Raw genomic sequence first — 16,999 nt, forward strand, 5'->3', positions numbered from 1 at the left:
CTGTGCCACAAGGTGGTGTTTAACTACTTTAGCCATGTGGAGTCTTCATTTATCAGCTCTTGCATGATTACAGTGTTCTCTCTGACTTCTCTACCCACAGATAGTAGCTCAGTTGCGCGTGCAACCTCATCATCATTCCTCCAACATGTGTTTACATGCTGCAGTCTGATTCCAACAAACAGAAGTACTGCTGTTTTGGAGCTGGGCGTCAATAATTGTAGCAGCATTAAACATTTCTGTTAATTTGACATTTTATTACCTGTTTATCTAAAGAAGTTTATCTTTGCTTCAGACCGTGGAAACGCTGTCATCATGTGGAAGCCGTTAAACAATTTTTAAAAATTATTATTAGTTATTTAGTTTTTTGTAGTTGTAGTAGTGGTGGTAGTAGTAGTAGTAGTAGTAGTAGTAGTAGTAGTAGTAGTAGTAGTAGTAGTGCAGTTCTGTGTGTCCAGGCGTGGGGTGAGCATTGTTGTCCTATTATTAGAGCAAGCCGGGCTGGCCAGCAGCTGTGGGGAAGGAAGTGGGCTCAGAACAGCCGGAGAAGAGGGATTACTGGTAACACTGAGCGGGAATTATGGACTGCTGGAATGGCATTTCCAAGGTGGCCGAGTCAGTGGAGGGGAAGATGAGTGACCTAGAGCAGCACCAGGCAAGGGTCACAGTGGATCATGAGAAGGACTTAGAGTTTGAAGGTAACCAATGATCTGCACCGATACATTCTGTTGCTATTGCAGATTCCAGCTGTTGTACAGCTTGATAACTTGGTTGTTGATCTGTTGACAAGTATTTGTTTATGGTTACAACTAATGATTCATTTAGTAGTTAATCTGTTTCATCAATGTATTAAAGTATTAATTATGAAAAGAAATTATGGATTTATTTTTTTGTCAACCAACTGATCAGCTATTAATTTAAATCCTTTGCCACCAGACAGCAATGCAGGTATGATGAAAGGCAATTTTAAATATAAACCACACTGTCATGTTCTCACTCCCTCACTGTAATGTCTTTATTTCTGGTGACCAGGCTGTGGAAGCTGACTAAGTGTTCTTACGCAGTGAAAGTGGAAGAGTTCCTTACAGATAGTGATTACTTAGCGATTGACTGCTGTGATAAACTGCTGCCGCACTGGCTAAAGAGATAATAGCATCCCAGTATTACTTGCTTTCCCTGCTCTCTCCAAACTTTCCTCCTCTTGTAAATCTCTGGTGTGTGTTGCAGTGAAATGCATTTGATGAATGACATTAGATAAATATGGCAACAAGGGGTTTGTAACCTAGAAATTTTTTCATTTTATTTTTAACAAGTTGAAAAAGATAGTGCTGCTGTGTCCTCTGTGTTTAAACCTTTCTGTCACCCCTGTAGTGTCGAAGGAGGCTGTGATCTGTTTGATAAATTTGGTGAAAACCATCAAACAGAGCTGTTGTGAAACACTCTCGTAAAAAAAAAAAGAAATACAGTTATGAAAAGAATTTATGAACACCTCTCGTCTTGATGATACTTGTTTAGAGATTTTTTTTCTTGTGAAATCAAAGATCACACCCCAGCTACATTTTTATTAATGAATAGTGAAACTTTGGTTTGATTAAAAGTTTACTAATAGCAAGTCTATTTAGCAGCACTATTTATTTCTGTAGCATATTTTTTACGTCTATGTTTACGTGGCAAAAATCTCTGTATTTATATGAAAGTCTTTCAGTGTCTCCTGCTCACAAACGTCTTTCTTACTGTGGATTATACTTTTAGTTGTACTGGACCTGCCCACATTTCCTCCACTTTCCAGCTTTCCTCTCCCCCTCCCACCTGAGCCCTCAGAAGAACAGCTATGTAATTAGATAGTCATAAATCACAGACAACAGAAAGGATTTTGTTTGACAGTATATGGGGGTGTCTCAATGTGTGTGCGGCTTTTGGATTTGGGGAGTAGAAGAACATATAGGCTGTTTGTTGGAGTACTGTTCAGTTACTGTGTCTACGTGTGGTTGGCTTTTTTTACGATCTGTGTATCTATAGACACACTCTGTGTGATCACGTGAAATAGATGTTTGGTTATTGTGTGTCTCAATTTCTTTCAGATTTCATGTTTGGGCATGTGGGTGCAGCTGTAGCCTTTGTGTCTGTACTGGCACTTACTGCTCATTAACCTTAAAATAATTTAGTCATTTCATTGTTGTCCATTGATGGCTCATGTCGACACTGGAACATTTTGCATTGTCTTCTCGTTATATCTAATGTATGAATTTAACCTAAATTCTTTTTTGTTGTTCTCCCAAAACCCTCCTTAACCAAGAAAATATTCCCACTGCTCGCAGCTGAGGAAACATATACACATGGAAATGTACTGTCAACATGGTGTTCTTATTTAAAAAGCTTAGTGGGAAGCAACTGAATTACTTCATGTGTAAATAATTTATTGCTTTTAAAAACAAATCATCGGGTCATGTAAAAAGGGCATGACTAGTGAACAATATTTACATAAATCAGAGTGGTGTTTCTTCCCAGGATCTTAAATATTGTTTGTCTGATGAAAATATCTTGATTTTTAAGAGGAGGAAATCTGTTAATTTAGGGCCGTAGTCCAAGTGCTGCATGGTACTCGTAATAAGATAATAACATAATATGTTGGGGTGTTGGCCCTTGATATTAATCCATCTGGAGGCCATATGTAGCTGTTAATAATTGAATTATGTTGCCCCTCTTAGCATGTCCTCAACTAAAGCTGCCAGTAAAACAGATGTACAGCCTCGCAGTGTGTTTGGTTGTATTCACGTTGCCTTAGAATCTCACCAGGCATATTGCAGTGTCAGCATCTGTGCCACCATGCTGCATGCAGATGTAGTTACACTACATGTTACTGTGTTCTTAGTTCATTTAAAGTGGTATTGAGGATTAGATCACATCAGTATCTAGAAACAGAGAAAATTTGTCTACTGTGAGAACTGAGCATTTTTTGAATTTCCTGTTGACATTAAAAGCTCTGGTTGTGCATCAAAAAGTCTTTGTTTCAGATACTAAATCCAAATTAGTTTTCATTCAATGCAGCACTTCAAACTGTGAATCAGTGCTATCGTATGTCAGTGCAATGACCATAGCAGCTTTCATTCACGTCCCAGGAGCTGTTCCATTATTCACTGTCTATGCAGAAGCTTTGAGCGTTTTTGTATTTAGTATTTATTAAGTCATGAGTCCTGACTGTCTCTCTGCTTGTTAGCAGCAACACTACATAAATTATCCAAATTGTGTTTTGGCGGTGGTCTGCTGCCTAGGGTTGTAACAGACAGTGGACATAGTCAACAGCTGGAGAATGAGTGTGAATTTGTAATATAAAATGTTGTCACCAATCTAATGATGACATGGTAATGTGGTAAAATTTAAATACATTTATGTGTAAATGAATTGCAAAGGCAATGACTCATAACCAAATTATGTGGGCCTCACAGTGAGATGGAGGCCCCAGCTATTATACCTTTTGCTATGCTGAGATGTAAATGTCTCCCAAAGAGCTGATGTGCTCTGAGACTGTGTTGCATGAAGTATGTAATATTAGCAGTTTTTGTGTTGGGTATATGTAACGGTGTGTATATGCTGTCTAAATCCTTGTCATGCCGTTTCACAAGGAGCTAGACCACCCATTGAGTTTTCAGTGAGCCATAATATAACAGAGACAATGGGCCTTTTGCCTGTGCGTCTTCAGGAGTGGTTTAGTGTCTAGTTTAATAGTTCAGGTTCTGTTTGATGGTTACAGTACATGTCTGTCTTTCCCCTTTTCAAGTCAGGTCTTCACTTTTAGGATACAGCTTGTGTGACCTGTGTTTGAATGACATCACTTAAAACATGGTGGAGAAAAACACTCCTTTGTACACATCAAATTATAAGAAATGATAATTCCAGTTTAGTAGATCTTGAATCCCTTTGTTTGTAGTTTTGTCCATCATATATATTGATTATGATAATTATATACCTACAAAGTGATTTTGCTGAACAGCAGCTTTGTGACAAAACCAGAGAAATGTATTTGTAAACCAGTCACCTGTTTAGCCAGATTGGAATGATGGTCAAAATTAAAACAAGAAGACCAAGTTGTAAGAAACTTGAGTTTCTTTTTTTTAATGGAAAACCTGCAATATTCAGGTAGAAAAGGCACTATTGGAGTGCAAATAAGGAATCCCTACAGTTGCATTTCTTGCTCTTTTTTTATCATTTTCTTTTCATTTTTTCCTTGACACAGAAAAACAGACTTCTAAATAGACTGGTGACCAATAGAATATGTTGAGACAAAGGGCTAAAACAAAATGCAACTAGAGTGAAGAAAAGAGCGCGCACACACACACACACACACACACACACACACACACACACACACACACACACACACCCTGGCATGTGCATCCTACTGTCGTCCTCGATAATGTGTAGTTTCTTTTTTTCATTTTTTTTTTATTGCATGACACAGTTCTGCCAAAGTGGCGCATCTTTCACTCTCTTCTAATTTTTTATGGCACCACAGATGAAAAGCTCCTTGAACTTGAGATTAAAGTCCTGTTAACTTGTCTCACTTCATGGAGCTTTTAAAGATGCCACAAAAGAACTATCAGATTTATTGCTGCTGGTGGGGTGGTAAAGTCTGAGGCCTGCAGAGTTCTCAGAGCAATGAAGGACTAAATTATTAAAGCAAACAAAAAGCGACACACTTTAATGTACATTTTACGTACAGACTACGGAGAAAGAGAAAAACCTAACGTGACATTAAAGCCTGGTTTCATCATCTCTTAACTATATTTAACCCACACACAAATGTTTCCTCATAGGGTACATATCACAAAACCTTCATTGTTTCTATGGTAACCAACAAGGGGGATCAGTAGTTGTTCCACAATCAACAAAAAGACACATAAGGCTTCCTGAGAGAGATTATATGCTGTATAAACACACGAGAGACTGGTTAATTTCCATAAGTTCATTTCCTAATGCATGGTTTTCTTTAACGTACACATGGGGGAGGGCATTCATTAAACTTTTTCAAACTCACCTTTCATGAAGGATTACCGTACTTACAAATGGGAAATGTTCAAGGTCTTTGTTTATCACATCTCTTTTCAGTTTATCTTACAGTGTTCTCTGTTTATCACATGTATACACATGCCGTGGGAGTGAGAGACACCATGCTTATGATGTAAGAAGGTGGCCAAATGTTCTGAGACAAAACAGAAAACAGGAAAGAGAGGAAAATGAACTCCACTCCCAAAGGTTCCCCTTTCCCTCGAGTGTACCTCACTTCCTGTCACATAACTCCTCACACCACACATATTTAAGTTCAAAAAATGCCCACGACTATGCAGATGTGAAATATAGTTTAAACGAGGATTAGCTGAGTTTATAACCTGAAATTAAATGTAACATTACACTACTGTTGAGTTCCTTGATAGTGTAAGGGAGGCTGCACTGTCCCAGATAGTTGTACTCCTTCTGTGCCCTGTCCTCAATCTCACTGAATAGCTACACACATACAGATACTCTGCATGAATACACATGCATGCACACACAAGTAGATGTGGTGCTTTTTGTAGCTGTGTCTGTTTGAGCTGACGGTGAAATGAATGAAGCCATTATAAACACCTAACTACAAATTTGCCTGTTTGCTCCCTGAGGCCTTACAGACAGCTATCATTTCACCTGCAGGAAGACACAGATATGCACACAAACACACCCACAATATTTCTATGAGAGAGAGAGAGAATATCGTTTGTAGCTTACAGGCCTTACTCTGTAACAAATAGAATTCACTTCGGGGCCTATTTTGATGTTTATCTTTGCTTAATGTCTGAACTGTGTCTTTGTCTGCATGACTTTGTAAACTTTATTTCCGTTGGCTGACTTACCTGTGGTGTGCTGTGCTGAGAGCAGATGAGATCAGAAAGCTTCTTGCCAACTCTTTCCCCAGGAAACTGAAAAATTCAAGCTCATCTCAAGGAGCTCTTCAAACTTTAAAATGTTCCCATATTCACATAAACACACTTGTATCTTTTAGGTTTACTTTCTGAACTGGTCTTTGAGACAGGTACTTTTTAGTACCTAAAAATAGAATGAGACCAACTTTTAATTAAGTCCTGGTAGCCAAAACTGACACCCAAGTCAACACTTCCTGCTTCTACCTCTTAGTAAAATGTTGCTGCAGTTAAGGGAATAGAGAATAGTGTGTAGTGAATAGAGCCTTGTAGAGCCATGTATCATATGGAATATGTATTATCCAGCCTTTAATTTAGCAACTACATAAGAAAAAATGGAAGTGGGCGTGCTAATCTTTATGCGTGCAGATGACCCCTCAGTTATCAGTCTGAACATTTACACAAATCAAAGGTCAGTGGTTGAGGTCTAGAGATTTTTTACAGTGCCATTAATTAGCAACCTCTGTATTACCTGCATCACTGCCAGTACTCTAGTTACACCTCCTTAGCCTCGCTCTCTGGGCCATAACAATTTCACATGCTAATTGTTGCCTATTGTTCATATGACAATGGACTCTCTGTAGCTGGATGGGAAGTAGCGACCCTTAATGTGGGCTGCCACTGAATTCCATAAATTCCAGCATAAAGAAACATGACTTATTAGTAATCAGTAAACAGGATTATTTAAATGTGATGCATCTCAGCATAGACATGGTTTATTTTGTCCTAAAGTGAGAAATGTGAGAAAACAAGAAAATGTGAGCAATTAAATGAAAAAATTTGAATTTATTATGTGCAGAACATTTCAGTATTTTGTAGGAGTTTGTAATTTAATCACAGTTACCATGTTGCTCAATTGACAGTTCAAACTATGGTGTTATCCTATGGTATTATTCAAGATGCTTTCTTTTGCACATGTATTATAGCCACATACCATTTGAGTGATTTGGCTTATTTGAAAGTTTCTGGAACCCTCCTACCACAGTACAACACCCTTTGACCTAGTGTGATGTTTTAAAGGGGAGTTGCTATGTAGATGAAATAAATACAGAGTTACTAAAAGGATATGGGCAGTGACAACCTGTAAAGAGCTTACACAGATTTATGTGTGTGTTTGTGCATGCGTGACCATATGCATGGGCTTATGTCCACCAGTGGGATCACTGGAGTCTCATTCTCCTGCCCTAAGTGGAGATCAGTATGCAAATGTGCGTTTGTGTGCACCTAGAGTGTGTCCACCAGTATATGATCCTTTCTCCTGTGTGTTGTTTTACTGGCCTCAGTGTGTTTGCAAGCCCAATGCTTATTTATTGCATCTACAGAGGATTGTTTGGAACAGATTTCCCTTTGTAAGCATTTGCTTAAATGTCAACAGCAGAATGTGGGCTATTCACACTGTAATCCTGACATTGTCTCTTTGTTCTGTGCATCATATGATCCCGCTGTGTGTTTGCACTGTGACAGCCAGTGTTAGTCCATATGGGAATAACAGCGTAAAGCATGTGATAGAATGTGCTGACATATCACATTGACAGGTTCGTGTGGGCCAGCACTCTGAATAATCATGTTATTTTTCAAGCAAAAATACCACATTTCCTAGTTACCTTTTTCTTAGATGGATGGATTTTTCTCTGAATATATTGACTATATTTAGGCTTATGTTTGTGTTTGGACATACAGTACATGAAATGCACAAAAGTAGCTGCTTGATGCGTGAATAGACGTGTGAAATTGTTGTACATCTGATATTACGTTAGAACACATTTCCAGAGTGCTTTTGTGCTCGTCTCAAGTGGTTGCTTCATTAGCGAGGCCTCTCTCATCTCTTCCTCCCTAACACTTATTTGTGCTCTTTATTCCTTTAATCATGGCGAAAAAAAGAGTTCACCCACTCTTCTCCTCCTCCTCCCTGAATATCTGTTTGTTTCTGACCAGCAGTGTCACACAGACTGCTCTGTTCTCTTTCTGTCTCTACTCTTATATAATATATAATGAGTTCTGCTTGGGATGGGACATTCTACAATTTGGTCTTTCCTGTGTGACTTAGATGGAGTGGAAGGCTTAAAAATACAGCATGAAAAAAAGACACTATGGCAGCAGTTTGTCACTAAAGCAGCGGGAATACTATCTCAAGATAGTATAAGATATCAAGATATGCTAGTCCTAAGTGTCTTAAAAAGTGACCCACACTACTACTACACATACAGACATCAATAATAACCTAACATTTGGACACACGTATCTTTCATCTACAAGTTAAAACATCAGCAATCCATCAGTCGTTTAGTCTGCTGTCTTCTCTTCAGCTGCTGGCAGGATTTGAACATGTTTTCACAGTTGCCCGTAAACATAGAAAGTTATAGTTCAGCATGGTATATTAAAGTGGACCAGTGTGACTGTAAAACCATGGGCTAACTCCAACAAGACAGCTGTGGATGAGAAGAAGATATGAGGCTTTTTAGTTTAGTTTTTTTTTTTTTTTTTTACACAGTGATGTAACATATTTCAGTATGGTTTTGTTGTGTGTCCTGACCCAATTCCCACTGTGCATCTTATGTGTTTGCATTTGGTAAAACCATCAGCAACATCAGGCCAGTTTAAAATGGCATAACTGAGTACTGTTGTCATCAGTTGTAAATTAATCCATTCTCCAGAAGGGGTCAGTATTGTGACAGTGAAAGATGTTGGCCAGTCTTAAAGTGTGTTCATGTCTTCTAAGATAATGACTCAGGTACATTATGAGTAGTTTTTTTTATCTGCAGTGAAACAGTTAATTAATTCATTACTCGAATAACAAAAAGTCTGTGACTGCTGTGGTAATCGATTAATAGTTTTCAACATTGCACCATTTGCTTTTTCTTAGCAGGTTAAATGTGAGGATATGCTGCTTTTGTGGCTTGCTTGTTAATTAATTGAACATCTGTGGATTGAAGTACGACCAGTTTTACTTTTATAGACTAAATTAGTAGTTGATATAATAAACTGCTGATACATATAATTGTTAGGTCCAACCCCGACCATCTTTCAGGGTATAATAAAGTTTCTACTTTTTCAGGAGAGACAGAGAGAAAAAGACTACACACTTTGTCCGAAGTATTTGTGTGTTACTATTTACACCAAAGCAGTAGTGACTTTATTATATATAATAAACCAGGTTATCTTCCGAGGAAGATTCAAGCAGGAGTACATTTCAGTTTTGGCTTATCCAGTACACACAATCGATACTAATATTTTTTGGCATTTCCAGACAAACAAGTTTTGCCCAGACTCTCAGTCCTTAAATTATAGTTTCTCATCACATGCTGCTGTGCTGTTTTTTCAGGACACAGTGATCTCCATGGCTTCCTATGAAGTGTCTTGCTCTAATGGATGGCTCTATTTCAGGTGTAATAGCAAGTATGCGCCACATTCTGTGTGAAAGCCAATATCCACAAAGAGACAATAGAGTGACCCCGTGTTAGGAATCGATACATTTCTCTTTGTCTTTTTGTTTGGTCTGAATGTGGAATTAGTTCAGTTTTCCTCTCAGCAGGATGCTTCACCAACATTTCTATGCATTGTTTTGTAGCTTAACAGGTTCAATGACTCTCTGGGTTTTTGGTCTATTTTCATTTACTGCAATATATCTGCTATCTCCATAAGACATTTCTTTGCTTTGTTAGTCACTGTTGTGTTTCAGTGCCTGTGTATATTTATGTACTTGGATGTTGAGATTGTGGTTCAAACTAGAGCAACACTGAGCATGTGTTAAAGGAATATGTAGGCATATATTCTAGTCAAATAGATCGTGATTTGTAGCATTCTAATGTTCATCTTTCCTTAGCTTAAACTATTTTTTTGAACCAAATTTTCAGAAACTTGAAGCAAATTTATACCTTAATGAGTATCCTGATATCTGACCTGATCACATTTTAAACTGTATACAGTACCTCTCATTCAAATAGGAAAGATAAGTCTGTTCTTGTTTTGTTCTAGTTCTATTAGTTCTGTTTTTTTGTTTGTCATTTTCTTCATTTCTCTAATGTAGCTGTTTGACATTGCCAATTAGCAGTCCTTGGGTTCAATCCCACACTCCAAAAGTTCACAGCTGGCATTCACATTAAAACAAAGGCCTGTGGTTTACTTTACCTTTTTTTTTTTTCTTGACGTTTTATTGACCCTTTCACTGCTCACTGTTGTCTTTGTCGTCAAGCGATGGGAGGTGAGCAGCAGCATGAACTCTGCATAACCCAGATTCTCTGGTCTACCTGTCTATAGACTCCTGGCCAGTCTAAAAGCAACTCATTGTAGGTGGCTATTCCCACAGTGACTATTCTATAGGCAGGGCAACTTAGTTAGTATTGTAAGTAAAACATGTGTTACCTTTTGTGTATGTGAATAACACTCACTGTTAGCCATATGAGTTCAGTTGTAAACTTAATTTGTCTAATGTAACAGATTCGGTCTTTAATCCTAGACACACAGTGTGTAGTTTCTCCATGAGTGTGAAAAAGAAAAAAAAAAGTGTTGTTTGGGTTTTTCATGTCCCCAGTAGCAGCAGTGGGGCCTGCTACACAGCATGAGGCTCTGGCTCTGGAGTATTGTATACCTACTAATGTTCTGACTAAATACTCTCTGTGGGACTGGAGAAATAGTAAAGCCTATGTTAGAGACATACAAACATATACACACACTGCTGCAGTCTGTCACTGGGAGTTTATGGGCTGAGGTAATGAAAAAAAAAAAAACTGTACTCTATACAGTATTATTGTCCCCACTGCTCTCACTAGCAACAAGCACCATCCCAGTGAACATCTATGCTCCAATAGAGGGAAGGAAATATAATACAGAGGAAGACTATGATGGTATGAGTGGAAAACTCTGATTAGGTCCAATCAACAGATAAATTCATTCATTTTAGGAGATGGAGGAGATGTTGATTTGTAAAGAGGTTAAAATTGAGCTTTATTTCCTTAGACTATGATTACGCATGTTTGTTTCTGTTTTGTATGTTTTTGTTCATATATCAGCATTTTTATTTTCTGACAACTTTGTAGACATTGTTGTATTTCTGTACTTGCCAAAGTTCAGTTTGGCAGTGTGGTTAGTTCTGTGACTTCTGCAGTGAATTTTGAGGGTCTGTTCTTTCCACGTCTTCTGTGTTTCCCAACCAAAACATTGTGGCTACTAATGGTAACTCAGTTGTTTTTCAAAGTAACTTCATTCAAGTGTCATTGACTGGACGTTTTAGAGAGCTTTGATCGATGCAGTTGTGATTTAGTCATTTTATTTTTTATTAGTTTTATATATATATATATTGTTATTGAACCCTGTCCCCATTTTTGACTGATGTACAGTTCAGTTCTGGATTTTGATGGGTCCCTTGTAGGCCTGTGTCATTGTGGCTTGAGAGTTAATTTCAGACAGGAAAGCCATAACTTGGGACATGGATTGGAGAGGAATCACTTGACTGGCATTTATTACACTAATAACACTTTCTCACTTTTTGTTCAAAATTAATTCCCCAAAATAATCTGGCATTGTGAAGCTTCCTCAGATGTTATAGATCTTCATGAAATTCAACATTTGATAATAAACTACTTACAATACAGTTTAAATAATTAAATAATTCAGGGCCATTTTTTTCAGATAATTTTTTTAAATAGTTCTTTTGTTTGTCATACATCATGTTTTTGTAGGGTCAAAACCAACATTGCTTAATCCTACTGTACACATATATGCTTTCAATGTGTGTCATTGTGGACTCTGGTCCATCTGCTTGACCTTTTCCTTCAGAGCATGTTGTGATTGGCTCATTGTCACTCTTAACACTTTATTTACATCTGCATCTGATAGGCTGTCACTCCCAGCCATGCCTTTCTTCCTTAGGAAGGCAAATTAAAGTGGTTAAGTTGTAAAACCAGGAACGTGACTGTGACTGGATCAGGAGTCTTTAACAGTGGAGGGCTAGGGACATGTGTTATAAGTCAGACTTGTTTATTGCAGTAGATAAAGTCTTGTTTGTAAGTCTGTGACAGATTGCCTTTGATGGCAGGAAGTAAAACATTGAAATTTCTGATAGCTGTCTGGTTAACTCCATTCCACTGAAGCCCTTATCTGAACATGTTTTCTTTGCAACCCAAACTTTTCTCCTGTTGTTCCCTACAACATAGTACAGGCTACTCTTTCTCTATCTGTGTTACACACACACCATCACAGGAGTTCAAGATAGTGGTTTTAGATGTGTGTTAGTGTGTTTCAAGAGATTCCTTTACTGTTTCACAAAACAGAGGGGCTATCTTTCTCACTGTGTATAAAATTCCTTTAATGCACCCTGGCATTGGGAAAAGGAACAGCTTTCCTGTCATTCAGGATACACACTCAAACAGTATTCCGGGCACTGTGCCTCTGGGATCTGGCTGTGGGAAACTTTGAGGGGGAGTGTTCAAAGGTGGAGCAGAAGTCTGTGTGTGTGAGACAGGACACAATTATTGAACAGAAGAGGATGTTTGATGGTTTAAACTTCTCTTTCTCTAATGATAAATTGTTACATGATGAAGTGGATTTGAGCCCAACAGTCTTTGAGGACGTTAATTTCACTACATGTGAGTGTCTGCAAGAGGACTTTTAAGTGACGTTTGAGATTACCACTCCATGAGAACTTTGCCGAGAGTTTATCAGCACTGATACCAGAATGAGGAGGTCCTTTTTTCAGTGCTACTGAGAGAATTTGTTGTTGGTGGGTTCCGCAGTGGAACCTAGCCCATATTCACCATGGCTGGGATCAGTAGGAAGGGATCTGGGAGACCCTCATACTACTACAGATTCCTGGGCAAGTCCGGGCTGCAGCGTCAGCGAAGCCGGTCCCGCAGTCGCACCAGACCGTCTGCCAGCAGGGGTAATAAATACTAGTGCTAAAAACAGCTAACCATGCAGCACTTTTATGCCACCATTGTATATTCCACCTTAGCTGTAGCTGATTAAAAAAAACAAAAAACAAATAGTCTATAACGGACCAAAAATAATCTGACAATGTCTGTTTCAGATTCTGATTAGCAAGTATATATTTGTAATGGGTTTTGAATTTCTCTTTTATATTTACATTTTGTGAAGCAGCATGACATACCATGATGAGTATAGTTCCCCTTTCTAAGCTAGTTTCATTACTACTGTTCCAGCTGCTTTTTTCTATGACAGCATTGCACTGGTGTATTTTTCCTCATGTGCATGTGTTTATGAGAAACAGAGTAAGATGACAATTTGTTGTTACTATTCACAAGGCGATGCTGCCACCAAGCACCATCACCGCGACTCCTCACAGCTTAGTGTGAACTTACTGAGTTCCACTGTGGTCAGGCACTTTGGATATAAATATTGAGTGTGTTTGCTTTAAGTCAGTTCCTTTTCTTTACTAAACAACTACTACTTTTTCTGTTACTAGTTGTCCTCAAGCACTCCTTTCTTTTTCACGTTTCTGCTTTTCTGTCTCTGAGTACTGGTGTACTTACTGATGGCAGTGTTTGAACTGCAAGGTTATAGTGATAAGTCTGCCCCTAAGGCTTAGCTCAAGTTACTTGAATTGAGAGAAAAGTCATCACTGAAATCTTCAGCCTATTGATTTTCTTCGAAGTGAATTCCTGCCAAGCAACATATTAAGTAGATGACTGTTGCATATCTGTTGCTCTAATTTTGTGGATATGATGCAGACACTCCAGATGCAGATTGTTTAGGCAAAGCATCAAACTCACTTTCTCTGAAATTGAATCTTGCTAGCAGTATGTATTTTTTAAGTAACTTGATTGTGGTTAGTCTTCAATCTTAGGACAGACAAAGCCCGTGTAGGTGCTTCACTAGATGTGTAGGTGACTGGTTTGTATGTCTGCACTTTGGTTTTCCAGCTGATAAAAGAGGTTCTTTGAAGTCTCCCAGCTGTATAATTCAATTCTCAAAAGAACCCCCATACACACACACACACACACACACACACACACACACACAATTGAGCATATATACAAAGAAACACACACCACACTTTGCCTTGATCTTTGCGGCTCAATGCAAGCTCCCCTCACAAAAACTTTCACATACTACACATAAATGTAGTGATGTAGATGGGAACAGAGAGCTTGTTTCTAGATAAAGCAGACCAGTAGCAACTTGTTTTTGGACTTCATAGGACATAGATAAAAGAAATTTTGGTTGTGGCCAATAAAAGTTTTTATCATGCATGTATTTGTGAGGGGTGCTTGCACTGTAAAAGCCAATTACAAACCTAGTTACTCGTATGCATTGATAGTTGATATGCATTAATAAAATCTGTTTTACAGAAAAAAAAACTGTAATGAGTATTGAAGTACATATAAATGCACAGGATGTTCCAATTCAGGCCGGATTGATTTTCTAGTTGTTTTTCAGGATTTTTGGATTTGTGAGGTATTAAATATACTGGATTAGCCAAAACAAACATTCATCTGGTGTCTAGAAAAGGTACTCTATCAATACATCAATATTGTGACATGAAATGATGTGGTCAAAAAACAGTGATTAGAAGATTTTATCTGTATTGCGCATCGTGAATGTTTTGTCTTAATTTGTTGATATGAAAACACACTCTCCAGTAAACAGTTCTATGTGCCTGGAGCTACAGTAGATGATGTATGATGTTGCTAAAATGTGTCTCATTTGAGAGGTCCAGCACCACAGCATATGGTAGTTTTGTTAACACCATGGCCATGAACAGATATGAGAGTTCATCCTGAGGAAATTACTGTAAGCCCTTTTTTTTTTTTTTTGACGTGTACTCTGTTACAGGGACAGGTCAGTTGGCCGTTGAATGAGCTCATGTATCATTGTTTTCTCAGTGTCTGTGTGTGCATGTCTATGCGTCATTATCTGTGAATGGAAAATCTTATATCAGTCCAGTTCACCTTCACGTCACTTTGGATCTGTTTCCCCTTCTTTTGTTGGGCCTGGTGACATTTACATACAAAATTATCGCTTATCTCAGTGAGAGTGGCAGAGAAAGAGACACTGGTATTGTCTGATCTGACTTGTTATGCTGCGCTGGCATGTTTTGAGACTCTTGATTAAATCAAACTTTGTTCTTAATTGTCCTGTGGCTGGAATACTGTCATCATTTGCCTATTTTTTTTTTTAATCTTCATTGGCATAGTTTTTACGTAAAGGATAACAGTTTTAATTTGTCAACATGTATATCTGTACAAAAACTGATTTTTGGCAGCCCCATGATGGGAAGACAAGTCAGGTCTGAAGTCTAAGTCTTTGCATAGCACAGTCATATCAACAATGGTTACAACAGTCTCTTAAAACAAGGAAGAACTACACAAAACAAAAAAGAAAAGGAAGGAAAAACTGGAAGAAACTTCAGCAAAGGAAGTTTAGTGGTGATAGGAACTAGAGACAGTTCCAGAACAAAAATATGGAACTACCCAGTATAATAAAATATGTTAAAATAGTTACACTTAAAATTTGAAAGTCTATTTGAAAAGAAATGTTCCAGTTTTGTAGGACTGCTCAGGCACTCTTTGAAAGTACCAGATACACAAAGCTCATCACACAGTAACAGAAGCAAAGCAGAAACTGAGGGAAACCATATAATGTCTTAATAGTAAAGCAAGAGTTTTTGCCAGCAGATTTCAGACAACACCACAGACTGATAGTGACTCAGTTCCAGATGCCCAGGTCACATTAACACCTAAACATGGAGTCTGGAACCAACATTGTATTAACAATTTGTGTATTACTTCTTAATCTACTTAAAAAATGAACAAGAAAAAGAGAAAAGGAGAGATTAAAAGTTAAGCAGTGCCAAGCTCAGACCGTAACTTTATTGCCAGTGGAATCACTTCCTGTTTTCTGTAAAACACATTAGCCCTTTGATCTGTTTTTGCAGTTTGTGCCTGAACATCCTCTCTGAGATTAAGGTCACACTTTAGTAACACAAAGACATTTTTAAGCAGTATAGGCTAACCCAATTTATACTGTACATGGCCATGAGGTTGCAGAATTGATGAGATAAAATAAATTTGTAACAATTAACATGGAGTAAGAGTGTTTTCCATCTACTTTGTCAGTGCTGTATTATGATGCAAAGTAAAAATGTAATTACTTTGTTCTTGCAATCATACAATGGGAAATAAAAGCATGACCCAGAGGACAGCAAAAGCTAATATAGAAATCAAGCAGTGAAGTTAAACCACCAGAACCTCTCACACCATCTCAATATTTAACCTCAGGAGCACTTTCTGATCTTTTTCTCATTTCTGGAGTCTGCATTCGTGTCTACACTCCTTTCCCTCAGCCTGGTGAATCATGGAGATGGGCCAGATGACGCACTGCTTCTGAACACCCTATAGAGTCCAATAACAGGGAGACAGGTGCAGACTAATTCGCCTAATCCATAGAAACTCACTCAGATTTCAGGAAGTATTATTGCAATAGCGCACTCTGAAAACAGTCTGTCAACATGCAGCAAATAGTATGTGCAAGAATACACAGAGCTGATTATAATACAGGAATGAATTGTGGAATGAAATTTATGGTTTGGTTTTCCAACATTTATTTCGTTTGTTTAGCCATTGTTGACCTTGTCTGGCTCACAAGAATAATCAAGAAAAAATACATTCGTTTCTGAACTTTGCAAAATTGGTTGAAAATAGCACAGCCCACACTATAGTTAGAGTTCTAGGGCCTTGGTATAATATAATCACACTATACAATGAAAAAAACACCTCTACAATCATGCAGAAATTATAAGCATAACTACCACTTTGTCATTCTGACTTTGCTTTGTGCATTCAGTTTTTAAGGAACATTTTTTTTCAGAGCTCTCATATATCATTAAATAACATTATCAACTGACACCAAGCCAGCATAGGGTGTTTGCTTCATATCTGTGTGTATGCAAGTGGATGTTATTGAAGTTAGTAGGATCTCAGTCAGCAGTCATAGGAATGTTGCTTCTGTGTCACCCCCTACACAAACACAAACTTCCTTCTTCTGAAACATACTCTTCTCTTCCTCCACCCCTCTCCTCTGGCTTCTCGTAACAG

General features: G+C 38.1%; 1 protein-coding gene across 7 annotated transcripts in view; it reads left to right on the top strand.

Annotated features, from left to right (window-relative positions):
• Window positions 1-16,999, top strand: part of LOC113124176 (disabled homolog 2-interacting protein) — a 105,054-nt gene that overhangs the window by 14,757 nt on the left and 73,298 nt on the right. For 2 of the 7 annotated variants that reach the window (XM_026296663.2, XM_026296665.2), the window contains exon 1: window positions 12,401-12,825. The exons of 3 other annotated variants lie outside the window; for them this stretch is intronic. In XM_026296663.2, coding sequence (XP_026152448.1) covers window positions 12,702-12,825 — 124 coding nt within the window. In that variant the 5' untranslated portion in view covers window positions 12,401-12,701. Of the gene's footprint in view, window positions 1-455; window positions 696-12,399; window positions 12,826-16,999 lie in introns of those variants that run through there. 2 more of the 7 variants (XM_026296664.1, XM_026296667.2) reach the window with 2 other exon arrangements.

Source organism: Mastacembelus armatus, chromosome 12 (assembly GCF_900324485.2).
Source record: "Mastacembelus armatus chromosome 12, fMasArm1.2, whole genome shotgun sequence".
Taxonomy (NCBI): Eukaryota; Metazoa; Chordata; class Actinopteri; order Synbranchiformes; family Mastacembelidae; genus Mastacembelus; species Mastacembelus armatus.